The sequence below is a fragment of the Canis lupus genome, chromosome 20, assembly GCF_003254725.2.
Source record: "Canis lupus dingo isolate Sandy chromosome 20, ASM325472v2, whole genome shotgun sequence".
NCBI classification, from domain to species: domain Eukaryota; kingdom Metazoa; phylum Chordata; class Mammalia; order Carnivora; family Canidae; genus Canis; species Canis lupus.
Window position 1 is genome coordinate 49,904,343 of NC_064262.1, and position 26,220 is coordinate 49,930,562.

Here is a 26,220-nt window from a genome sequence, read left to right on the forward strand (position 1 = left end):
TGGTTAGTATCTAAAATGTATAACAATTTATAGAACTCAGGGTACCTGAGTGGCTCTTTTAGTTGAGCGCTGACTGCTGATTTTGTCTCAGGTCATGATCTCAGAGTTGTGAGACTGGGCTCTGGGCTCAGCTTGCAGTCTGCTTGTCCCTCTCTGTCCCCTTCTACCCCTTGCCCCTAGTGCTCTCTCTCTCAAATAAATAAAATATTAAAAAAATTTATAAATCTCAACAGCAAACACCAAATAATCCAACTAAAAATGGGCAGGATACATGAACAGACATTTCTCCAAAGAAGACATCCAGATGGCCAACAGATACATGAAAAGATGCTCAACATCACCCATCACCAAGGAAATGCAAATCAAAACCACAATGAAATATCACCTCACACCTGTCAGAATGATGAAACTAGAAACACAGGAAAAAGAATATTGGTAAGGATGTGGAGAAAAAGGAGTCCTGTCGCACTGTTGGTGGGAATGTAAACTGGTACAGCCATGTGGAAGACAGTATGGAGGTTTCCCAAAAAATTAAAAATAGAATGACCCTGTGATCTAGTAATTGCACTACTGGGTATTTACCCAAAGAATACAAAAACACTAATTTGAAAGGATATATGCACCCCAGCGTTTATAGCATCATTATCTACAATAACCAAATTACGGAAGCAGCTCAAGTGTCCATTGATAGATGACTGGATAAAGAAGATGTAGGGGGTGCCTGGGAGGCTCAGCTGCGTAAGCATCTGACTTCGGGGGTTCTGCAATGGAGCCTCAGGTCTCCTCAGGTCAGGCTCCCTTCTCAGCGGGAAGTCTGCTTGTAACCTCTCCCTTTGCCCCTCCTCTTGCTTGTGCATGCATGCGCTCTCTCTCTCAAATAAATAAAATCTTTTTAAAAAGATGTGGTAGGGGATCCCTGGGTGGCGCAGCGGTTTAGCGCCTGCCTTTGGCCCAGGGCGCGATCCTGGAGACCCGGGATCGAATCCCACATCGGGCTCCCAGTGCATGGAGCCTGCTTCTCCCTCTGCCTGTGTCTCTGCCTCTCTCTCTCTCTGTGTGTGACTATCATAAATAAATAAAAATTTAAAAAAATAAAAAATAAAAATGTGGTATATATGTACAGTGGAATATTACTCAGCCATAAAAAATGAAATCTTGCCATTTATAATAACATCAGTGGAGCTAGAGAGTGTAATGCTGAGCAAAATAAGTCAGAGAAAGGCAAATACCATATGATTTTACTCATGTGTAGAATTTAAGAAAGAACAAACAAATGAACAAACAAAAAGGAGAGAGATCAAAAACAAATTTTAGCTATAGAGAAAAAACCAGTGGTTACCAGAGGGAAGGTGGGTAGGGGATGGGTGAAATAGGCAAAAGGGGATTCGGAGTACACTTCCCTTGATGAGCACTGAGTAATACATGAAAGTGTTGAGTCACTATGTGGTACACTTGAAATTAATATAACAGTGTTTAATATAGACACACATATACAAAAAGAAATGGAAGTATCTTCATCTCCCAATTCATTTTTTTAAAGATTTTATTTATTCATTCATGAGAGACACACAGAGAGAGAGGCAGAGACACAGGCAGAGGGAGAAGCAGGCTCCGTGCAGGGAGCCGGACATGGGACTGGATCCTGGGTCTCCAGGATCGCGCCCTGGGCCAAAGGCAGGTGCCAAACCGCTGAGCCACCCAGGGATCCCCCTCCCAATTCATTTTTAAAAAGATTTTATTTATTCATTTATTTGAAAGAGGGAGAGAGAGCACACACAAGCAGGGGGAATGGGAGAAGCAGGCTCCCATGGAGCCTAACATAGGGCTTGAACCCTATGGGATCATAACCTGAGCGGAAGGCAGACACTTAACTGACTGAGCTACCCAGATACCCTCCAGCTCTCAGTGTTTTTTTTTTTTTTTTTTTAAGGATTTTATCTATTTATTCATGAGAGACACAGAGAAGCAGAGACAAAGGCAGAGGGAGAAGCAGGCTTTCTGCAAGGAGCCTGATCTGGGACTGGATCCCAGAACCCCAGAATCACTACCTGAGCCAAAGGCAGATGCTCAACCACTGAGCCACCCTGAGATCAGTTATGGTCCTTTAGCTCTCCCCTCCAGTTGCCACCTGATAGATGGTTCCAGGGAAGCTTCTCAGTCCCTGGGCATGGTGGAGATACTGCTGCAGTGTGGGAGGATTTAGGTGGGGGCAGTTTGACTCAGATAATCTTAAAGGTGACCTCAGGGAATTGAGAGGAAACGGTCAGAAATGGTCGGTGTGTCTGCTGTATACAGAGGATGCCTGCACGGAGTGATTCCATCATTGTCAGAATGAAGCCTACTCTCTAGGATCCTAGACTCACCAATCAGCAGGATTGTTATTTTATCGAAACCCAGTTTTCTGATAAGATGGATTAAATCGTGTAATCACAAGAAAGGGATGGATCAAGATTTTTCACGTCAGAAGCATTTTCTAAAAGTTAACCCACTTTAAACCCAGAAGTCACTTTTCATCTGAAGCGATGGTTTGTGTTTGGTCCCAACGATGTTTTCCTGAATCTGACTGACGTTTTGGAAGAGCGCCCACCTAGTGCATCCCTGGTTACCTGCTCGTGCACCTTTTTGGCAAAACTGCCATGTCAGACCCTGGTGGTCAACAAAGAGCTAGACTAATTACTGCGTCTGGAGAGCTGACGTCTAAGTGTCTGTGTCTGCAAAGGGAAGGTCAGACTTCTCGGTGTGAGGGCAGCTCCAGGTTCCGGCGCACACGTTCCGGGACCGGGAGCCTTGCGGCCGCGGTGCGGCTCAGACACCTAACCTCCGGCCCCGCTGTCACTCAGGCGTGAGGGGGCGAGGCCTTGCGAGCTGACCAATCAGGGGCGGCGGTGGCGGGGGTGGGTGGGGCGACGCTCCGCCACCACCCCGGACGTCGCGGCTCCTTTCAGCCTCCCTGGGGATCGCGGGTCGCCCGTATTTAAAGGTGCCACGTTGCTCTGCCGCTGTTTCTGTCGCGCCGTGAGCCCGACCGTGCGCCGTATTCTAGGGAGGGCCGCCGGGGAACCCAGGAGACCTTGCAATGGTGAGCGTGCCTCGTGGGGTGCAGAGACGGGCGCTGAGGGGCCGGTTGGAACCGGCCGGAACTGGCTGTGGCGGGACCCCCGCGGTCACCTCCGGAGTCTGCGGGTCCGCGGCGCCCCTAGGGCTGGGATCCCCTCCGGCGCGCGGCGACTTCGGCCCTGGAGCCTCAGGGCAGCTCTGCGCCCGCAGCCGCGTCTCCTCCGACTGTGCGGTGACGGCGAGGAGAGTCGTCAGGGGACCGTCGTGACTCCTCGTTCGTGCGTGGGAGCGGCTGCGGTCGGTGGGGTCCCCGGTCCCTGCTTTTCCCCCCGCGGGGGGCCCGTTTGCTCCTGAGCGGTCCAGATGTTTGGGAGGCTGGGTCTGCAGTCTCGGCCCCTGCCCCCTCAGCCCAGCTCTCCCCTGGGCAGGCAATAAATACCTCCTTTTCCAGTTCCTTCCCGCCGGCGCTCACGCCAGCTTCCCTTGGCCAGTTCACAGCATCCTTATCAACCATTGGTCCCACGGGTCTGTTTCAAACAGGTCCAGTATTTTAGTTCATTGTTTAGCCACAGTCAATGAGTAGCTGGTTTTTTTTTTTTTTTTTTCTTTTTCTTTTTTCTGTGTGGATATTTTACTTGAGAGAAACGCCGAGAATAATCACCCGGAGTTACTTTGTCTGAAATCCGTGTGCTTCCCCACCTCCCCCAGGACGTGTCCTGGGCACCGACACCCTGTGGGAAGTACTTTGGGGGTGTGTGTGTGTGGTACCTCTTTGAAACTTTCCCGGGTCTTCTGTCCTTGTCAGCACAGTTCAGGCCCGCGCTGCCCCTCTCTGAGTAAGTCGCTTTTAAAAGATTTATTAAAAAAAAAAAGAAAGAAAGAAAAAAGATTTATTCATTTTATTCTAGTCTTTGTTTTTCAGTTTTTAAAAATTCACGTACTCAGTAAGAGCTTGAAAGACAGTATGAAATATTTCCAAAAAGGCAAGAAAGAGGTAACTGCAGAGAAATATACGCCAGGACTACATTGTGCGTATTAAAAGATTCTTGTTTCCCATTTCATGCCCCAGCATGGCTAATAGTCTTCTGAGGTTGGTTCTTTTACTCCGGATGAGTTCAAATGGATTTCCAGGGCTTAGATTTGCAGACCAGAAGTGTTCAAGTATGATTAAGAATTTATAAAACAGTTACTTGCCGTGTAAGTAGTAAATAACACCCTTCCCCCCCAGGAATGCAAGAATTACTTGGTGGAGGTTCTTGTTGAACTAGTAGAGTGCCTTACAGTTTTCGTCCCACTTTTCCACATAAGCGCACTGGGTTTGGGTGATTTTGCTGGACTCTTCAAATTGTGGGTTCTGGTGATATAAAACACTAGTGGTGTCCAGCTCACTTTCAGGAGGAAGCAGAAGTTTGAGGTCAGGGTCTCTAAGTCGAGACTCCCTTATTAGGTCTTGTATTTTTTTTTTAAGGTGAATTTTGTACCCAACGTGGGGCTTGAATTTACAATCCCTGAGATGGAGGGTTGCGTGTCTCTGGATTGAGCCAGCTAGGTCCCCCTTAAGCTAAGATCCCTTTAAACCGGAGAAGGCAAATAACTTTTGAAGGCCCAGTGGTTCTGGGGGTCCTTCTTCTAGCAGGTGACCTACTTGCTCACCCACCAGGGAAGGAGCCGTTATTCTGAGAGAAGCTACCCACTCTTGGAATTCTGGGATAGCATTTGCATCACTGTTGGGGGGATGAGGCAGTAATGCCTTTCTGAAGGTAGCTGCGTACATGCACTCAGAGTATAAATTATGTACACTGAAGAAGTCTGTGAAAGTCAGGAATTCTGTGTCCTGGATTAGGGTCAGTGACTGGGGAGGTTACTTGGGTCAGAACTTTGAACTGAGTCCTGCTGAAAGTTTCCACACCTGTGAGAATGAATGGAGGCCTCAGGGAGGGAGCGGATCCATCATGCTGCGGGGTGGGATGGGTGTACGGGGAATCCCAGAAGTCATTCCTGTGACTGCTCAGGTGTCCCTACCCTCCGTCACCAGGGACTGAGCCACTCCAGGGCTTCTGTCTCCACCAGGAGAGTCTAGAATGTGGAACCTTCTAGAAGTACCTCTTTGCAGCTTTCCCTTTGAAACTTCTGAATGTGGGCTTTCCTTCTGTCCTGGGGAAGCAGGCTGCTCATCTGTGCTGAGTCCAGGGTTTCTTTCCTTTGGATTTCTTTATTGATTGACGAGGGCAGCCCTTTGGCCCTCCGACAGACTTGGGCTCCTACACTGTAAGTTGATTGAGAGATAGAGTGTGAAGAAAGGTAGAAAATTCTGGAAACCAAGTAGAATCTGTGATCTGTTTAATCACATGAATGTTAAGATATAAGATGAACGTGTTTAAGTTCATCTTAACATGTTAAGTCATTTGTTATTTTTAGATTAGTTTTTGTATGTGTATGTTCTGAGGCAACATAGTAAAAAAAAGATGAGCTGCCATTGGTGCTGGAGGAGGTCCCCCCTTTCCCATCCCCTTTGGCTCCCTGGGGAGCTCCTTGGGCATACCTGAGAAAATCAATGGGAGTTCCTAGAGTTCAGGGATGACACCTCCCCATTTATACATGGTGCTTAGGCAAACTCACTGCTTTTCATGCCTTCTCAGCTGGGATGTAAAGCTGGGATGTAGAACAAGGCATTAAATGGAAGTTGGTCCTCTCTTCTAAGTCTTGGGATGCAGGCCTCAAGGAGCGCCATAATGGGTTATTGAAATGAGTTCAGATTAATGAATGAAAGATGTTCTGTTTCTGTCATTAGGGATGAATATTAATGCATCTGTCTTCATCTTTTTTTTGGCTTGTAGACTTTATTTTTCAAAAAAAATTTTTAAAGATTTTTATGTATTCGTGAGAGACACACACACAGAGAGGCAAAGACTTAGGCATAGAAACAGGTTCCATGCAGGGAGCCCTATGTGGGACTTGATCCTGAGACTTCAGGATCATGCCCTGGGCCGAAGGCAGGTGCTCAACCTCTGAGCCACCCAGGCATCCCAACTTTACTTTTTCTAATTTTTAAAAGATTTTATTTATTTACACATGAGACACACACACACACACACAGAGAAAGGCAGAGAGAGAGAGAGAGAGAGAGAGATTGGCACTAAAGCGCTGAGCCACCCAGGCTGCCCTATGTTTTTTTAAAGAGCAGTTATGTTTACAGAAAATTTGATCAGAAAGTGCAGACTTCCCATATAACTCCTCTGCCTGGACACTGTCATATATATATACACATATATATGAAGGGTTCATAAAAAGAAATATATACACACACATATCTATACACACATATTTCTTTTTATGAACAGCATTTTTTAACATTAATTTTTAAAAATCTCTACATCCAATGTGGGGCTTGAACTCATGACCCAGGGATCAAGAGTCGCATGCTGTTTCAGCTGAACCAGCCAGGCATCCCTGTCGTATATTTTATGTCTTGTATTACTTTGGTGCATTTGTTAAATTTGATGAGCCAACTTTGAAGTAGTTTACTTTAGGGTTGACTCATACAATCTCAGGTCTTGAGCTAACATGAAAAAACATGTTTTCATCGTTTCTGTAACATAGAGAATATTTTTATTGTCCTAAAATCTCATGTGTTCCCCACCCCTCCACCCTCGTTCATCCCCTGGCAACCAAAGATCTTTTAGTATCTTTTACTTTTATCTTTCCCAAAATGTCATATGCTTGGAATTGTATGGTGTGTAGCCTTGTCAAATTGGCTTCTTTCACTTAATATGATTTTAAGGTTTCTCCATGTGTTTTTGGCTTTGTAATCTCATTCCTTTTTATAACTGAAGAATATATAATTCTGTGGATTTACCAGTGATTGTTTATCCATTCGCCTGTGTTTGTTTTGTTTTGTTTTTTTTTAGTAAACTCTGTCTCAAACAATGTTGGGCCTGACTGAACTCACAACCTCAAGATCTAGAGTTACGTGATCTACCAACTGAGCCAGCCAGACATCCCCATTTGCCTATGTTTTGTGCTGGTCTCAGCTTGTCTGTACCAATTGCTGTGGTTGGACTGGTCCTTGTGGTTCCTATTCTGCTTGTAAGGCTCTCTTCAGCAATAACCAACAGGAAACTTTGAAAACAATTTTTTTTTTTATAACCTAGAGGATCTGGAAATTAGACAGCACACCCAGGGCTACACATCATCCATGTCCCGATAGACAGTACACAGGCTTGCTTTCTTCTTTTATTGGTCTAAGGGGGAGCTGTGGTTTTATTGACTACTCATTATTGGTGAATTAAAACTTAAAGAGCAGGAATTTTAATCACAAGAGAAAAAAACAAGTGGCCTGAATGGCCAGTTACTGTAATCAACCAAGATCTCTAAAACAAAGGAGGTGGTTTGGCTCTTTATCTAGTCTTGTGGCTGGCAATGTGTTTATTCTAGATACTGTCTTTGAAGTGGATGCTTCTTTGAAGTGAATGCCTCAGCAATCAAAGCTTAGGTCAGGCACTTGCATTACAAAAAAGAGAAAACCCAAACTGTCCCGGCTTGTGTTACCATCCACCTTCTGAAGCAGAGGCCTGGAGTCAACGGTGAGAACTATAACTAACGGCCTGGTTAGCTAATCTGCTAGAAGTCAGGGATAGGATTTATCCAAACCCAGAAAATACACCTCTAAGTAGGATTAGAGTAGCAAATTCTGTAATAATTGAACAGACAGTAGTCTGAGGTCCAATCCATAACCATCGTCCCAAACTTGAAGAGTCTCATAATAAAACTAAATCAGTGGTCTCAGGGGCCCTGGAAATCTGTTCAAAGAATTGGGTAATATTGTGGAATATTTTAACATCATGGGCCATCTGGTTTAGGTAGGTTTGAACTTGTCCTGAGTTGGTAGATTAGTTCTGTTGCTCATTGATATAGTCTCTTAGTCCTGAGAATGGATCAGTTCAGGTAAAGGTTGTGTCTCATTGATGCAAGTTGGTTCCCAAAGTTAGGCCTATATGGTACAAGTATTTGAGTTGGGTTATTAGGAAGCATTTCTGTGGAAACAAAGGAAAATCTGGTTAATGATTGGAGCAGATTATAATTTCAGTATCTGAGTTTTGAAAGCAGGCAGTCAAGATGCTTCTAGATGTTGGGATTGCAGCATAATTAGACAGAGTGAGGGCAGGCGGGGGCAGTCTGATAGATTTCCCTGCCTTGTAGTTTGAATGTTTTGTGGTCTTTCTGAGTGGCCCACACAGCACTGACACTGAGATTGACCATATATATATGAGCTGTTGTAGTGGTTTCCTTCAAGTTTATGCCAAATTGTCCCACTTTAGCTTATGTGCTCTTTCCAGGTCAGAAAAATGGGAGAAAAATTGGAAACATTAGTTTGGAGAGTTGTAGCCAGATATTGGAGGAAACAAGAATTTAGCAACCAGTTTAGTTTATAGGTAGGAAATCAAAACCTCAAAGATAATGAACATAACTAGAATCTAGTATCTGTAAAGGGGTATTAGTGACTTAATTTTTCTCTGTATAGTCACTCCCTTTGCTATCAAAGAGAACGATAATAAAACTAATTTGCTTGCAAATTAAGTCAGTTTTAATACATTTGGTCTGATATTTACATAAGTGCAATAAGAATAGTGATTGGCCATATAGAATGTCTTTTTTAAAAAAGATTTTATTTGGGCACCTGGGTGGCTCAGTAGTTGAGTGTCTGCCTTTGGATCAGGTCGTGATACTGGGTACTGGGATGGAGTCCCACATCAGGCTTTCCCACAGGGAGCCTGCTTCTCCCTCTGCCTATATCTCTGCCTCTGTGTCTCTCATGAATAAATAAATAAAATCTTAAAAAAAATAAAATTAAATACTGGGATTCTTTAATCTTTTGTTTTCTAGATACAAGGAAACCCTTGCTCTTAAGCTAGCTATGACTTACAGAAATTTGGTAAAGAATACCTTTGGGAACAAAGATGAAACAATCACCTTTTCTCCCTACTGGATCTCTCTAGAATTCAGAAACTTTTAATGAGCATTCGTATTGTCATGATGATATAATTAATTTACATAAAATAAAGAATCTAGTCTCCTTGTAAAAGAACACAATTTAAAACAGTGGTTATGTTACCAAGTCTTGACTGCTTAACAGAGACGTACATAGATTCAGATATGACCAGACAGCTTTATGAAGCCAATAAAGCCCCATGGAAAAATCAGGGTTGGTACCTTATGGGGTTCCCAGCAGCCTTAATAGCAGGTTCGTAGGGAAGGTCATTTCCTGGCAGGTGCAGGAACTTCAGGATATTTTGAGGACCTCGAGATAGGAGGAATTAACTCAAATCAATGTGTTGCAGGCAAAGTCTGATGGTCTAAGAATCCCCGTATTTTAAATAAAAAGTCATAAAAATTCTAATCATCTTTATCAGTTAACTTAGTCCTATGTAATTAGTTCTTGATCTTGATCCTTGGTTAGCAGTTTTACAGATCCAGTTTTTCCTTATACCTGTGTGAATTCTTACCCAGGTCAGTGGAATGGTAAGAAAGTTATCAGAGACCTGTATTCTTGAGTACTTGTCAGAGTCCTTTCCATGAATATTTCTGAAGCTGAAACACTTCTGCAAAAGCATCATCAGAATAAAACGGCTGTCTGTAAATGACAAAAGACTTAAAAATGGCCATGGTTAAAGATCTGGTGAGAGTTCGTTATAATACAAGAAAATTTGTTTCTGTGGCACACAATATTCCAAGATAATAACTAGATTAGGGGTGATAACATTATCCAAGACATGGCAGATTTTTAGGAATTTCATGTAATTTCTAGAATGCTTACCTTAATAACATTCACCTGTATCTTAGGACCTAAGAAAGTTTATCATCACTGATTTGACAGTGCTTCCGTGTAATTTAACATACTCGCTAAGCCTAATTAGTGACCTGTTTCTTTTTTTTTTTAAGGTTTTATTTATTTATTCTTGAGAGACACACACAGAGAGAAAGAGAGAGAGAGAGAGAGGCAGAGACATAGGCAGAGGGAGAAGCAGGCTCCATGCAGGGAACCAGATGTGGAACTCAATCTGGGGACTCCAGGATCACACCCTGGGCTGAAGGCAGACTCAACCGCTGAGCCACCCAGGCATCCCGACCTCTGTTTCTTCTGTCTGCAAGTGATGTTAGACATTTTTCATTCCTTCCTGGGGTGTTTACATTTCAAAGGCATAGTAAGATTTACATCTTCAAGGGACAGGGAAGAGTTTAGTGCCTTTTGGATGGTTTTGACAGTTCCAGTTAAATTGTAGTAGTGCCACCCTATAATTAGGGGGAGCGCCTTGCAAGGAATAATTCTCTGGACTCAAGGTCCAGCGGGGCTTCTTCAGGGTGGGAAATGGAGAGTTTGGGTTGAGGAATTCTTAAATCCATTGGATCATGCCAGTTTTGCACAGCAGGGAGGAGGACTTTCATAACGTTTTCCCTTCTCTGTGAGCCTTCCCTGTGGTCACTATAATGTCAGGATGGGCCTAGAGTGATGCAACACATACCCAGGTCTGGAGACGGTCTCTGGCATGAATATTGGTGGCTCTGGGAGCCTTTGCCTTCTCCTTTCCCTCTTTCTTCTCATGGGAGGCCTTGATAATCCCTTACCGGGATTCCATTGGTGGCCAGGGATGCCTTGTGAGTGTGTTTCTTGGTTCTGTCCTCTAAAGGGCAGAGCTGATGGAGCATAGGATCTGTAGTATCTCAGTGGGAAGAAGCGTAGAGCCCAGATGGATCTTTAAGAAACGTACTGGATTTTAGGGGCTTTGGAGATAGCAGCCAGTTGATGGGTTTTAGCAGCTGTGAGTAGCAATTCAGAACCTGTTCCAACTAATCAGAAACCGCGCAAATTAGCCAGCTAAGTCCCCTCTCTCCTTCCTGCTGCATAAAATTTTCAAGGAACATTTGAATTTTAGTTAAGGTATAGTTTTTGATCTCAGTTTCTACTTCTAGATGTTCTCCTGTTACGTTCATCTGGTATGTTGTTCCCAGACACTTCTGGAGATGTCGCTGTGAGTGAACCCTCTTAGCAGTTTTCTTCTCCAGGGTGTCCCAAGAGACTTCTGCTGTCTCCTTCCACCTGTGTGATACACACAGGGTCTTGGAGAAAAGCCCTTAGGCCTCTAGAACAAAAGGTCCAGAGTGTTGGCACGCCCAGGAAATGTCCATGGGCTTCAGCATTTATCAAGGAGCCAGTGTCCCTCTTCTGGATTCTTGGGTAGAAACCAGATATTGATGACCTTTATATTTGTCCATTAATTTTTTTTTTAAACAACACTCTGCCAGGGAGTGGTCCTGTATCCCATCCAGTCAGGGGATGAAGAGCCATTGCAGTGCTTGGGGTGGTGACACAGACACTATAGGCCTCTGTTGTGTTTTTCCCCTGGTGGTACCATTGGTTTCTTTTTGCAGGACTGTTTCACTCTTCTGGGCTTGGACTCCCAGTCCAGGCATGACCACAGACTCAGTGGTCACAGCTGGAGTTCTCTTGAACTGCTCAAATACAGAAGTATTTTTCCTTGAGCCTTTAGCCTAGAGCCTCTTTTTTGAGAAGTGCCAATAGCCTTGTGATTCAAGGCTCTCTCAGCCTCCAGGCGTGGAGGATTCTTATGCATATTAATAGTCCTTTAATAGGCCTTTAGAATTAGCAATCTAATTGTTCCATTAGAACAGGAGGCCTCAACTCTTGCTGCTCCAGGGAGATCATTTGATTAGTATGGCAGCTGTGACCTTTTAAGGGGTAGGATACAGCTGGCAGTGCAAAACAGAGGCAACATGTTAAAGCACTAGCAGTGTGACAGGCTCCCAGCAAGCAGGGCTCCTTTCCTGGATGGCAGAAGCAAGGTGCCGGTAAAGGGCATTTTTCTTAATGAATTTTGAGGGCAATCATGTGGTCCTTCCAACAGTGCCCACTGTTCTGTGCGGGTCTCAGCCTTTCAGTACTCAGTGTTGTGGTTGGATCGGCCCTTGTGGTTCTTGAGATTGCAAGACACTTTGCAGCAATAACCATCAGGAGACTGAGAAAAATGGGTTTATTAAAGAACCTGTTAATTACACAGCACACCTGGGGTCACACAACGATTTCAGATTAGTTGGGAAGGGGGCAGGGAGGACACAGGAGACTTGGGATCTGCCTCTATTGGAGTAAGGATGGGCGCCTAGGGTTTCATGAGCTCTCTCTTGGTTGATGAATTTATTTATTTATTTTTATTTATTTATAAAAGATTTTATATATTCATGAGAGACACACAGAGAGAGAGAGGCAGAAACATAAACTGAGGGAGAAGCGGGCTCCCCACAGGGAGCCAGTTGTGGGACTGGATCCCTGTACCCAGGATCATGCCCTGAGCTGAAGGCAAATGCTCAACTGCTGAGCCACTCAGGTGTCCCTTGGTGAATTTAAAACATCAGAGCGGGAATTTAAGTGCTGGAAAGAGAAAAAACAAGTAGCCCAAATAGTTATTGAAATCAATCAAAGGATCCTTTGGTGGAAGGCAGCCGCCTGTTATCTAGTGAAGCTGGCAGGCTGACAACGTGTTTATTTGAAATGCCCATCTTTGAAGTGAATGCCTCAGCAATCTGCTTAATTCAGGCTCTTGCATTACAACAAATAAACAAAAAAACAAATATCTGGGCTTACCCAGGAGCCTGGTGATCACTCTTTCTTTTATGTGCAGTTTCCCAGCGACACAGAATTTTCAGATTGTTTTCATGTGCTTCTTTATCATTTCTTTCTTTCTTTTTTTAAGATTTTATTTATTCATTCATGAGAGAAAGAGAGGCAGAGAGAGACACAGGCAGAGGGAGAAGTAGGCCCCATGCAGGGCTCCCGATTCGGGACTCCATTCGGGACTCCAGGATCATGCCCTAGGGCCCCAAAGGCAGTCGCTAAACCCCTGAGCCACCCAGGGATCCCCCTGTACCATTTCTGTATCACTGCAGAAGTGCATGTTCTGATCTAGTTCCCATTTTTAATTGGGTTGTTTGTGTTTTGTTGAATTTTAAGAGTTCTTTGGATGTTTTAGATACCAGTTCTTTATTAGGTAAGTGATTTACCAAGATTTTCTGCCAGTCCAGGCTCGTGTTTTCATCTTAACACTGTCTTTCTCTGAGCAGTTTTTCATTTTAATGAAAACAAATTTATTTTTTTCTCTCTTGGATCTTGCTCTCATTGTTGTGTCCAAAAGGTAATCACCAAGATACCCTAGATTTTCTCCTATTTTACATTTTAGGAGTTTTGTAGTTTTACATTTTACACTAAATCTATGATCCATTTTCGTTTAATTTTTGTAAGAGGTATAAAACCTACCTATAGATTTTATTTTAAAATTTTATTTTTTGCTTATGGTTTAGTTCTCCCTGCACTATTTGTTGTTGTAAAGGCTGGATTTCCTATTGAATGGCATTGCCCTTGGTCCTTTCTCAAAGATCGATTCTATATACTTGCATGGATCTATAGAAGGTATTGACTTTAATATATTGACATTTTTTCCTTCAGCCTTTCCTGATTACTCTCGGTGCAGTTGATGCTTGGACACAGTCTTGAACTCTGTGGGTATGCGGATTTAAAAAAAAATTTAAAGAGGTGATAGCAAAAGCCACAAGGCATTTATTTACAGGTGCACACACCCGTCTCTCCTGGACTGAATCAAAAGTGACTGGCACAGAGGTAGTGCTTGCTGCCTTCTGAATACCAGTGGGAGGGGTGCTGCGGCTCTCAGCACAGCAGCCCCTGGGGACCCTGGGACTGGGCAGGGCAGGTCCTGTACTAACCCGGTGCTCAGGTGGAGTGCTGGAGGCTGGTCTTCAGGAGGCTGGGCTGAAATGGGGGAACGCGCCAGAGGCGGTGGGGGTGGGGTGGGGAGGTGGGAGAGGTGTGGTGTCAGCAATGCACTAGAAGGCCCACCCTAGTGCCCCCACCCACTGAGTCCTATACAAGCAGGTTGGCCTCTGGTACAGCCCGTGGGCCCCTTCTAGGCCCAACAGGGAACCTTTCTGCAGCAGGGCCTGGCCCAGGTTCTCCTGGGGCAGGAGCCCTCAGATGTGGCCATAAATGCTAGGGGCATGGGCCTGTGGTGTAGCTCTCGGCAGGTGGGCAGGTGAGCAGCTGTACGGTTCCTCCAGGCTGCTGTTGCCACCCTCAGGCCTGAACTGTAACTGCTGCTGAGCTGAAGCTACTAGGCCATCTTGGGCTGGTCCCACAGTCACTACACACCCCTCTGTGCCCAGACCTGATCCAGCCCAGCTGGGCCTACCCTGGGTAGGTAGAGGAGAGGTAGATTTTTTATTTATTTTTTTAAGGATTTTATTTATTTATTCATAGAGACAGAGAGAGGCAGAGACACAGGCAGAGGGAGAAGCAGGCATCATACAGAGAGCCTGATGTGGGACTCGATCCAGGGTCTTCAGGATCATGCCCTAGGCTGCAGGCGGCTCATTGGCAGATTTTTTTAAAATAAATTTTTCTTTATGATTTTATTACTTTTTATCTAGCTTACTTTATTGGAAGAATATATCATATAGTACCTATAACAAAAAATACATGTTAATCGACTTTATGTTGTCATTAAGGCTTCTGGTCAACAGTAGTTGTTTTTGGGTAGTCAAAAGATAGACAAAGATATTTGACTGCCTAAGGGTTGGTGGCCCTAACTACCTGAGTTGTTCAAGTGTCAACTGTAGTTTATTTATTAAAAAAAAAACATTTCATTTATTTATTCATGAGAGACAGAGAGAGGCAGAGACACAGGCAGAGGGAGAAGCAGGCTCCATAAAGGGAGCCCGATGTGGGACTCGATCCCGGGACTCCAGGACCATGCTCTGGGCCAAAAGGCAGGTGCTAAACCACTGAGCCATGCAGGGATCCTCTCAACTGTAGTTTAAAGGATTTTTCTTGTCACTTGGGACTCTTGGAGATTTTCTCAACCAACAGTCTTTGCCACACAAACAGTTGTATTATTTATTTATTTACTTAAAAAGTTTTATTTCTTGCTTCCCAGTCTGTGTAGTTTTTTTTTTTTTTTTTTTTCCTTTTTGGGTCTAACTGCATTAGTTAAGAGTTCCAGCACAAGGTTTACTAGGACTGGTGAGAGAGGGCATCATTGCATTCTTCCTGATGTTACCAGAAAACATCTAGCTCTTTAAGGGTACTTCATTTCTATTAAACTAAAGTCCAGTTGATGTAGAGGCAGGTGTGGGCAGAGGGGAAGCATTCTCCATTCTAATGATTTGGTCTGAATCTCTAGGGAACCTCTGTACCTGGACTTTACTAGTGAGTAAGATATGTCATCTTTGTCCCTAGTTCCTAACAAAAATCTCCTGAAGCACTTGGAATTGCTCAAGTGATAAGGGTGATAGTATCTTTTATTTTTTTATAATGAGGCAACTCTTGGTCAGCTCTTAGATAGCTTCAGGATGGGTACTGGACACCAGGAACACAAAGCCTTGATTAGGGGTTGGGACTTAGAGCCCCAGCTCCCAGCCTCTGGAGAGAGGAGTCTATAGGGTTGAGTTAATCACCAATGGCCAGTGATTTAATGAATTATGTCAATTTAATGAAATCTCTGTCAAAACTATTAAAGACCTGATTCAGAGGGTATCCAGGTTGATGAACACATACATTTAGATGCTGGGGAGTTGGCGTGTCCAGAGAGGAGGTGGCAATTCTGCAAACGCCCCCCCCCCCCAACTTCCCTCACCTATATGACCACCTTACTTTGACCTATGGGTCACTACCTTTTGTCTGTTTGAGTTGTATCCTTTATAGTAAACCAATATAGTTAAGTAAAGGGTTTTGCTGAGTTCTTACATCGTTTTGGTAAGTTACTAGATGTGATGGCACATGGAGGGAATCTGAATATGTAGATGGCTGAGCAGAAATGTCAGCAGCCTGGTTGGGCTCCCCATCTGTGGCTGGCATCTGAGGTGGGACCAGTGTGTGGGACTGAGCTCTTCACCTGTGGAGTCTGACATGAACTCTAGGTGGTAGTGTTAGAATGAATTGAACTGTGGGACACCTGTTTGGTGTCACAGAGTTGGAGAAGTGGCACTGGGACAGACATCACATACTTGGTGTCATGGAGGTGGGGGGGAACCTTGTCATCCTCAGAAATACTTCACCATTGAGAGAAGACTAAGGCTAGAAGAGACTCAAGTTAGCTATTTCCTTCCTCCCAGGTCAGTTAGGCTCTGGGAAAATCCCAGTCAGTTACACTCTTGTGAAATAGATTGTTTTGAGGACAGGCTTTGTTAAAATGCATAGGGTATTCTGGACATATCTTTAAATGTCTACTTTTTTGTCTTTCTAATTTTGGAGACAGTACTTTACCCTGGTACCTCAGTTCTGTGATGGAAGAGTTGATGATTCACATTTCTTGGCTCTTGTCCTCTGAGGACTGGAAGCCAGCTGCTAAGCTCCTTACATGCCCAATCAGAGACTAGAAGTGTGACTCCTTTTTTGATGTTTATTGAGAGCTTTAAACCCTCATCTCTCCTTTCTCCCCTTATGCCCCCCATCTGTACAAGGGGACAAGACAGCCCTGGGGGTCCTTCCTTTGGTTTTGGCAAATGATTCAATCTACTGTCCTGCCCCTGTTCCCCAAATCTCACATTAGCCCACCTCCAAACCCCAGTAAAAAACCCAGGCCAGGCTCCTTTCCTTGATCTCCCAAGGCATTTCCCACCTGCTTGAGAGGCCTGCCCTCCCCCCTCTGGACACTTGCATTATGGAAGCAAGAAATGCTTTCATATCCTCTAGGCATGTGTGTGTTGTCAGTGTAGACATCTGAACCAAATCTCAGGTGGGGGTACACCTGCCTGTGCGGTTGACCATAACAGTTATAAAATAGGTAACTGGTAAATACTTTGCTATCCTGTTTGCTTTATTGTTCTATTGATAAGTCCTCCAAATCTTTTGATATTAATGCATGCTATCCTTATATGAGTCTCCACGTGCAAATGCACAAAAAAAATTCTATGGACATTGTTGAAAATTGCTGGGCTGTAGATAGTGATCAGGTCAGATTTACAGGAAATAGTAGATTAAATCACTTGACCCTCCTCCATTCTTACAATTTATTGAATAACAATTCACAATTCATAATGGTCTTCGACACTTGGGATTAGTAAAATTGATGAGTTTTTTTTTTCTTCTCAGAATTTTTTGTTCTAATCACTGTGAAATGGCATCTACTGGACATTTTATTTATTTATTTATTTATTTATTTATTTATTTATTTATTTATTTATTTTACTGGACATTTTAATTCCCAATTACCTCTACCAAGGTGATGGAAATTTTTATTTTATTTTATTTTATTTATTTATTTTATTTTATTATTTTTCTAAAGATTTTATTTATTTCTTCATGACAGACATACACACAGAGAGAGGGAGAGGCAGAGACACAGGCAGAGGGAGAAGCAGGCTCCTTGTAGGGAGCCCAACCAGGGACTGGATCCCAGGTCTCCAGGATCACACCCTGGGCTGAAGGCGGTGCTAAACCACTGGGCCACCAGGGCTGCCCAATGGACATTTTTAATACACGTATTTCATCTTCTGTTCAACATGTTTGACTTTTTTCCTTTTGAATCTGTATCTGTTCATATTAACTCTGGCAGTTGATCTTTCATATTGCAGGTGTTGCTGATGCTTTTTCTTTTCCCTGTTTGCCTTTAATTATCTTAATTTTAATATAATAGAATTTGTGTGTCTCCGAGTTTATGGCTTGCAGTTTTTCTTTGCTTTTTGTTTTTGTTTTGGCTTGCTCTTTTTCTTACGAGGAAATTCTCCCTATTTTGTGTCAATAAAATATCTGTGAATTCTAAAAGTTTCCTAGTTTTATCTTGCAGTTATTTTTTTAAAGATTTTATTTATTCATTCATGAAAGACACACAGAGAAAAGCAGAGACATAAGGCAGAGGGAGAAGCAGGCTCCATGCCAGAAGCCCGATGTGGGACTCCATCCGGGGACTCCAGGATCATGCCCTGAGCCACAGGCTCAACCGCTGAGCCACCCAGGCGTCCCTATCTTGCACATTTAAAGATTTTTAAAATTATTTTTTATTTTATTTTATTTATTCATGAGAGGCACAGACAGAGAGAGAGAGGCAGAGACACAGGCAGAGGGAGAAGCAGGCTCCACGCAGGGAGCCCGATGTAGGACCGGATCACGGGTCTCCAGGATCACTACCCGGGCGGAAGGCGGCGCTAAACCGCTGGGCCACCAGGGCTGCGGTATCTTGCACATTTAAATCTAAAGTGAATTGGGTATTTTCCATGGAATATTGGGGAATACAATGCATTTTCCAAGTAATTAACAGTGTATGCCTGCCTTTTCATAGTGTTCATGATATTTGCAACTTTGCTACAATGACTGCTCTGCCCTTGACTAATTTCATATTAAATACCAGCCTATTGAAGGCACTTTCTACTCTTGTCTGCTTATATCTCTGTCTGGAATAATATAGCTTAAAAATCCTTGATGTGTGTTAGGTACACCACCACCTTGTTCTTCAGAAGTCTCTGTCCGGTTCTCAGCATTTGTTCCTTCTATTGGGCTTGTATGAGTACTGTTGACTACTGAAGAATCTGTTTTGGGGACTCTGGAGTTTTATAAAGGTACCATTAGGGAATGGTGACATCTGAGGGACACTGAATTCTTGTTAAGAACAGTTGGCATCTGTTCACTTATTTCATTCTACTTTGACATTAAGCAACAATTTTTGCATTTTTCCATGAGGATCATTAAATATGCTTTAGTCTCCTTTGATACTGAAATTGATGTGTATAAGTTAGGAGAAAGTTTTCAAATGTCATCTCTTAGTGTAATCACATAGGATGGGCTCAGTTCTTCAACATGTTGTGAGTATACATGTAAATTATTGTCTACCAGGGAATTTTTTTTTTTAAGATTTTATTCATGAGAGACAGAGAGAGAGAGACAGAGACACAGGCAGAGGGAGAAGCAGGCTCCATGCAGGGAGCCCGACGTGGGACTCGATCCCAGGTCTCCAGGATCACACCCTAGGCTGAAGGCGGCCCTAAACCGCTGAACCATCTGGGCTGCCCTACCACGGAAGTTTAATAGAGACTCAGTACTTGGAATGTTTGTTGGGCCTGGTCCTGTCAGCACTGTTTGCCAAACCTGTAACAAATTAGATTCTCAAAAGGAAGATAGGAGTTTATGTACTGTAATGTTTGCATAAGTGCTTCAGGCACACTGAGGCAGTCTTATCTGTAGGGTTGGTGGAGTCACTCCCAAAACCCCAGTTCCCAGATACCAACACAGGATGAACTTTGTCTTTGTCATCCAGGATTTCTAAGGGTAAGCAATCTTAGACCTGCTAATGTTCACTCTCTTCCTCACACTAGATAATAGAACTGTTTGTGAGCATGTCTGCACTTCCCATGTGGAAAGAGTTGTTAGAACTGACCCAGGCAGCTCATTTCTCCCTGGATTCACAACAAAAGAGGTGTTCCTAGTTTGCTGTCACTCTACAGAATAGGTCAGTTCTAGCATTAAAATTGCTGGGTGGAAACTTTTCTCTGTGCCTTAGATGCAGACATCATTGTGTCAATCAACATGATTGATCTCTTTCAGGGACCAGCATTTAGGGGAATTAATTCACTGAGGGATTCCTGTGTTTGGGTTGGACCATCCTGCTGCCTTCCCAACAGAGGAACTCAGAAATGGGAGGAGAGCCTCTAGAGTGACTGGTTGGGGATCACTTGCAACAGAAATCAGAAAAAAAGGGATTTGGTGAGGTTTTTGGAGGAAAGCACCATTGGACTCACATCATGTGCAAATTCATTATCAGTACTAACATGGAATTCAGTGAAGTCACTTGTAAATTTCATGTCTTTACATACTCCTCAAGGTCACCAAGCCCTAGTTACAGTCATACAATTCTGTCAAAAAAATCTCTTCTGGGATCTTATCTCAAGATCTGTGCCTTTGTGTCTTAAAAATTGGTAAGAGGCAGCTGTGAGGCTTATGAATATATGGATTTTGAGGATGTCTAAGTTGTCATGCCTTTTCCTCATGTCTGAGTTGTATATTCTAAATATTTCCTGGTCCATGAAATGAGACAGAACACGGAAGATAAAATTGATTCTTTGATAAATATTATATAAACAAATTATAATTATACTCTTCTGTGAAAATATTCTTGTTCATCCAGCTGGATATGACTGTTTGTAATGATCTGGAGGACTTCAGCACACACTGGCCAACTGGATCTTGTAACAGTTTGGCTTCTCCTGGCTTCTCATGTTTGGGGATGGGAATAGAAGAAAAAGCTTCCATTTTTCCCCGTTTTTGTTAATAAAATATCATGCATTTGTGACCCTGTGCTTCATCGGAGTGCTGTGTGACATTGTGAGTATTTAAGGAGGAGGTGAAAGTTTTTCTCACAAGGAATTAATTGATGGTCTTAAGATGGAAATAGTTCTTTGATTCATACAGCATTTCTCCAAGGTGTTCTGTTTCCTGACAGTAGGGAGCAATGGAGGTTTAAAGTGATGACAATAAAAATGTAGCAGTGAATTCCTGTGGTCATGATGCTGTTAAATTCATGAGGAAGCAAGTGTGACCAGAGAGGAAGAGTCTGATGACCGAGTCATACAATAAATGTTGAAAGATCAGTCTTATGTGAATTTCTTATGAACTGAATATAGATCACCAGTGTTGTCCATCTCACTCCTCCTCCTGTACACATATATGGGATATTTTAGGACACAGTGGCCTTTGAGGATGTGACTGTGAACTTCACCCTGGAGGAGTGGGCTCTTCTGAATCCATCCCAGAAGAAACTCTACAGAGATGTGATGCAGGAAACCTTCAGGAACCTGGCCTCAATAGGTAGGGATGACATTATTCTTACTTACTTAATCAACCAGAAATCCAGCATCACTCACTCGCTCATCAATGCTGTTATAAGAGGTGATAGGTGGAAAGGGCATATGTCAGTAAATAAATCAGCCATGATGACAGTTCATCATGGACCTAGAATCTAAAAAATATTCTTTTATAATGTGTGCTTTTTCTTGGTCTGTATTTTAGGGGAAAAATGGGAAGACTGTAACAGTAAAAGTCTGTATAAACATCATCAGACAAATCTAAGGTAAGAACTGTGTCCCTGGGGATACCTGGCTAGCTCAGTTCGTAGAGTACACAACTCTTAATCTCAGGGTTGTAAGTTCAAGCCCCATGTTGGGCATGGAGCCTACTTAAAATTAAGAAACAAAACCAGTGTTCCCATGAGAAAATCTTTGTCATATTAAAAAAAAAACAAGCAAATAAAATGAATCAGAGCATTTCTAAGTTTATTTATTTTTAGGATATTTTCATCAAAATTTTTTTCCCTAATATGACCTAGATGTTCAGTGTTTGAAAGATAGTAACATGTGGAAAAATATCCAGAAACTATTTTTATTTTTTTATTTTACAAAATATTTTATTTATTTATTTGACAGAGAGAGAGAGAGAGAGCGCACAAGCAGGGGGAACAGCAGGCAGAGGGAGAGGGAAAAGCAGGCTTCCTGCTGAGCAAGGAACCCAATGTGGGGCTGGATCCCAGGACCCAGGGATCATGACCTGAGCCAAAGGCAGACACTTAACCGACTGAGCCAACCAGGTGCCCCACAGAAGCCCCATTTTTTTTTAACAAGCTATTTATTTTTTTTAAGATTTATTTATTTATTTATGATAGAGATAGAGACACAGAGAGAGAGGCAGAGACACAGGAGGAGGGAGAAGCAGGCTCCATGACGGGAGCCCATTGTGAGACTCGATCCCGGGACTCCAGGATCGTGCTCTGGGCCAAAGGCTGGCGCTAAACCGCTGAGCCACCCAGGAATCCCCTAAAAACCCCATTTATGATTATCACTTTTGATAATAGCAATGATCATCTCCTTGCAGAACACTTAGGATATACTCACTTTCAAACAGTGTGAAAGCATAGGAAACATACACATTTTTCGAAAAATGGTAAAAAGTCATTGAAATAATTTAATAAATAGGAAATTATTAAGCCATTAATAACATGCTTCTCATTTTTACGACAGGCATGTGATAGAGAGACCCTGTAAAAATAAAGAAGGTAGTAAATGTGGAGAATCCTTCAGCCAGAATCCAAATCATAAGCAGATAAAGAAAACTCCTACTGGAATAAAACTACGTAAATGTAGCTTCTGTGGACAAGTGTTCAGACATCATTCATCTTTTAGCAGGCACATGATCTCTCACACTGGCCACAAACTATATGAATATCAGGAATATGAAGAGAAGCCTTATAAGTGTAAGGAATGTGGGAAGGCCTTCAAGCATCGACAGTCCATTCGAGTACATGTAAGGACTCACACTGGAGAGAAGCCTTACAAATGCAAGCACTGTGGGAAGGCCTTCAAGCATTGCCAGTCCATTCGAAAGCATGAAAGGATTCACACTGGAGAGAAGCCCTATGAATGCAAACAATGTGGAGAAACTTTCAGGTATCGCCACAACTTTCAAAAACATGAGCGAACTCACACTGGAGAGCAGCCCTATAGATGTAAGCACTGCGGGAAAGCCCTCAGTTGCCTTAGTTACTGCCGAATTCATGAAAGAACTCACACTGGAGAGAAACCATATGAATGTAAACAATGTGGGAAAGCCTTCAGTTATGCCAGTTACATTCGAATACATGAGAGAACTCACACTGGAGAAAAGCCCTATGAATGCAAGAAATGTGGGAAAGCCTTTAGTTGTCCAAATTATTTTCGAAAACATGAAAAGACTCACACTGGAGAGAAACCCTATGAATGTAAGCAATGTGGTAAAGGCTTCAGTTGTCCCAGATCCTTTCGAAGTCATGAAAAGAGACACAGAGGCGAAAAGCCTTATGAATGTAAAATATGTGGTAAAACCTACAGTTGTCCTATATACTTCCGAAATCATGAAAGGAGACACAGTGGAGAAAAATCCTATGAATGTAAAATATGCGGTAAGTCCTTCAGTTGTCCAAAGTATTTTAGAAAACATGAAAGAAGTCACACAGGAGAAGAACCCTGTGAATGTAATGAATGTGAGAATACCTTGAGTCCTCTCACTATATTCCAAAGACACATGATGAAGCACACTGGAGATGGACCTTATAAGTGTAAGGAATGTGGGAAAGTCTTTGATTGTCCAAATTACTTTCGATGTCACGAGAAGATACACAGTGGAGAAAAGCCATATGAATGTAAGGAATGTGGCAAAGCCTTCAGTTCCTCCATGTCCCTTCAAAACCATGAAAGAAGTCATAGTAGGAAAAAACCTCATGAATGTAAAGAATGTGGTAAAGCCTTTAGCTTTCCATGTTCCCTTCAAAAGCATGAACGAAGTCATACTGGGGAGAAACCATATGAATGTAAGCAATGTGGGAAAGCCTTTACTTATCTCAGTTCTATGCAAAAGCATGAGAGAACTCATAGTGGAGAGAAACCCTATGAATGTAAACAATGTGGGAAAGCCTTCATTTATCTCAGTTCTATGCAAAAGCATGAAAGAACTCACACTGGAGAGAAGCCCTATGAGTGTAAGCAGTGTGGGAAAGCTTTCATTACCCTCTCAAACGTTCAAAGGCACATGATCAAGCACACTGGAGATGGACCTTGTAAATGCAAGGAGTGTGGGAAGGCCTTTGATTGTCCTAGTTCATTGCGAACTCATGAACGTACTCACACTGGGGAGAAACCCTATCAGTGTAAACATTGTAGTAAAGCCTTCACTCGTTCTAGTTCTTTACGAAACCATGAAAGAACTCATAATGGAGAGTAGCTATGTGAATGTCAGAAATAGGGAAAAGTCTTCAATTGCTCCAGTTCTTTCTGACTACATGAAATAACTTGCACTGAAGAGAAACTATAAACAGAAACAATATAGTAAATTCTTTATTCCCTATTATGTTCATATACATGAAATTCATACTAGAGAGAAACTCAATGTAAGGAAAGTTATGAAAGCTTTCATTTATCACACAGTCTTTCAAGGACACGTGAGAGTGCACATGGGGGAGAAACCATATAAAAAACTAAAGAATCAGGGAAAGCCATCGCTGCATTCCCATGGGAAGCCATGGAAGAACTCACTGGAGAGAATTACATTGAATGGTAAACATTGTAGGAAAATGCACTTGCCCCACCTTTTTACAAAACCATGTGAGGATGTATAATGGTTAGATAGATACCTACCTTATAAATGAAAAATAAAGGAAGCTTTTTAGTTAGAAAAGGATTTTCAAAGTCACTTAAAAACTGCACTGTAAAGAAACTAATATAAGTAACATGGGTAAGCCTGGTGCAGATTACTGTATAATACTCCCCCAGGTTTGACAACACAATAGAAACATTATTAACATTTTACCTATGTTGTCTTCATCAGTGGCTTTTTTTTCCCTCCAGTTTTATTGAGAAAAGTTGACCCATTACTACGTAAGTTTAAGACATGTAGTCTGATGGTTTGATTTACATATATTGCGAAAAAGTTACAGTGGCTCAGTCTTTTTTAAAGATTTTATTTATTTATTCATGAGAGACACACAGAGAGGCAGAGACACAGGCAGAGGGAGAAGTAGGCTTCCTGCAGGGAGCCTGATGTGGGACTTGATCCCAGGACCCTGGGATCATAACCTGAACCAAAGGCAGATGCTCAACCACTGAGCCACCCAGGTGCCCCAAAAGTGGCTCAATCTTAATGTGATTCTCTGTTTGAGGGATTTCTACTTAGTTTTGCAAAAGCATTGAGGTGGGAAAATACTGTAGGTACTCATTAAGCAGTGGTTTCTAAGTCTGATGGGTTATTTTTCCCCCTCAGTAAACAGCTAACATTTCCATTTTTTAAAAAGATTTTATTTATTTATTTGAGAGAGTGCATGAGCAGGGAGGAGGAGACAGAGGGAGAGGGAGAAGCAGACTCCCCACTGAGCAGGGAGCCTGAGGTCTGGGGTTTGACCCCAGGACCCTGAGATCAGGACCTGAGTTGAAGACAGATGCCTAACCAACTGAGCCACCCAAGCACCCCGAGTGTTCCCATTTTGAAGACTGTTTTTCATCCATAGATGAACTAAAGTATGTTTTAACATGCAAGTAGTTTTAATTTTTATACATTTTTCTTTTTCCTTTTTTTTTTTGGTAAGGATAGGACTTGAATAATGAGGTGTCATCCTTAAAAACTGCCAATTATTTTATCAGCAAAAAATGAGTTTATTCAGAATAGGAGAGAATTGCAATTCAGGGCAAAGATGCTATGCAATGCCATAGGCAATTTTGGAGAACAAAGGAGAGAAATACTCTATATAATAAAGCAGAGGACTTGGGAATGGCTGTTATGAACAAAACATTTGTTGGAATAAACTGGAAGTTCAGAATATAGTGGCTTCTCATTGGCTGAGTTGTTACTGTCATTGGTTGCACTGTTGCTGGGTGTGGAGGAACTCTTCCTCCTGCTGGAATAAAAAGGTGGTTGCTAAAGTGGTATTTCAAGATATGTCTCTTCCTATTGAGTGTGTAACTGAGGAGGAGTGGTAAGGCTGGAAACTTCTACTACTGAACTGATTCCATTTTCAACAGGTTTCCTTTTTTTTAATTTTTATATTTCTTTTGATAAGATATTTTTTCCTTAAAGCATTACCAATTAAGAGTCAGGTTTTCTGGGATCCCTGGGTGGCTCAGCGGTTTAGTGCCTGCCTTTGGCCCAGGGCACGATCCTAGAGTCCCGGGATCGAGTCCCATGTTGGGCTCCCGCCATGGAGCCTGCTTCTCTCTCCTCCTGTGTCTCTGCCTCTCTCTCTCTCTCTCTCTCTCTCTCTCTCTCTCTCGTCTATCATGAATAAATAAATAAATCTTAAAAAAAAAGAGACAGGTTTTCTGAGGTGGTTTGATCTTTCAGTGCCAGGAAGGAGCATCCCTGGTTGTTATATCCTACATTAGAGAAAAATTCATAGTTGTACACTACTTATAGCCACATTTGAGTGACTAGTATGGGTAGGGGGGAGAACTCTCAGGCATTTCCCTTCCAAAGTCTGTATCTTCGTTGTCTTTTTTTTTTAAAGATTTTATTTATTCATGAGAGACACACAGAGAGAGGCAGAGACACAGGCAGAGGGAGAAGCCGGCTTCCTGCAGCGA

The 26,220-nt window shown here is 42.7% G+C and overlaps 1 protein-coding gene across 9 annotated transcripts in view; it reads left to right on the forward strand.

Annotated features, from left to right (window-relative positions):
• LOC112666553 (zinc finger protein 709-like) overlaps window positions 1-25,575 on the forward strand; it is a 124,996-nt gene extending 99,421 nt beyond the window's left edge. For 5 of the 9 annotated variants that reach the window (XM_049098447.1, XM_049098445.1, XM_049098446.1 and 2 more), the window contains 3 exons: window positions 20,806-20,932; window positions 21,134-21,194; window positions 22,138-25,575. In XM_049098447.1, the coding sequence (XP_048954404.1) occupies window positions 20,899-20,932; window positions 21,134-21,194; window positions 22,138-23,872 (1,830 nt within the window). In that variant the 5' untranslated portion in view covers window positions 20,806-20,898 and the 3' untranslated portion in view covers window positions 23,873-25,575. Of the gene's footprint in view, window positions 1-2,884; window positions 3,080-5,054; window positions 5,326-20,805; window positions 20,933-21,133; window positions 21,195-22,137 lie in introns of those variants that run through there. The other 4 variants (XM_025457641.3, XM_049098449.1, XM_049098452.1 and 1 more) reach the window with 4 other exon arrangements.
• The last annotated feature ends 645 nt before the right edge of the window (window positions 25,576-26,220 follow it).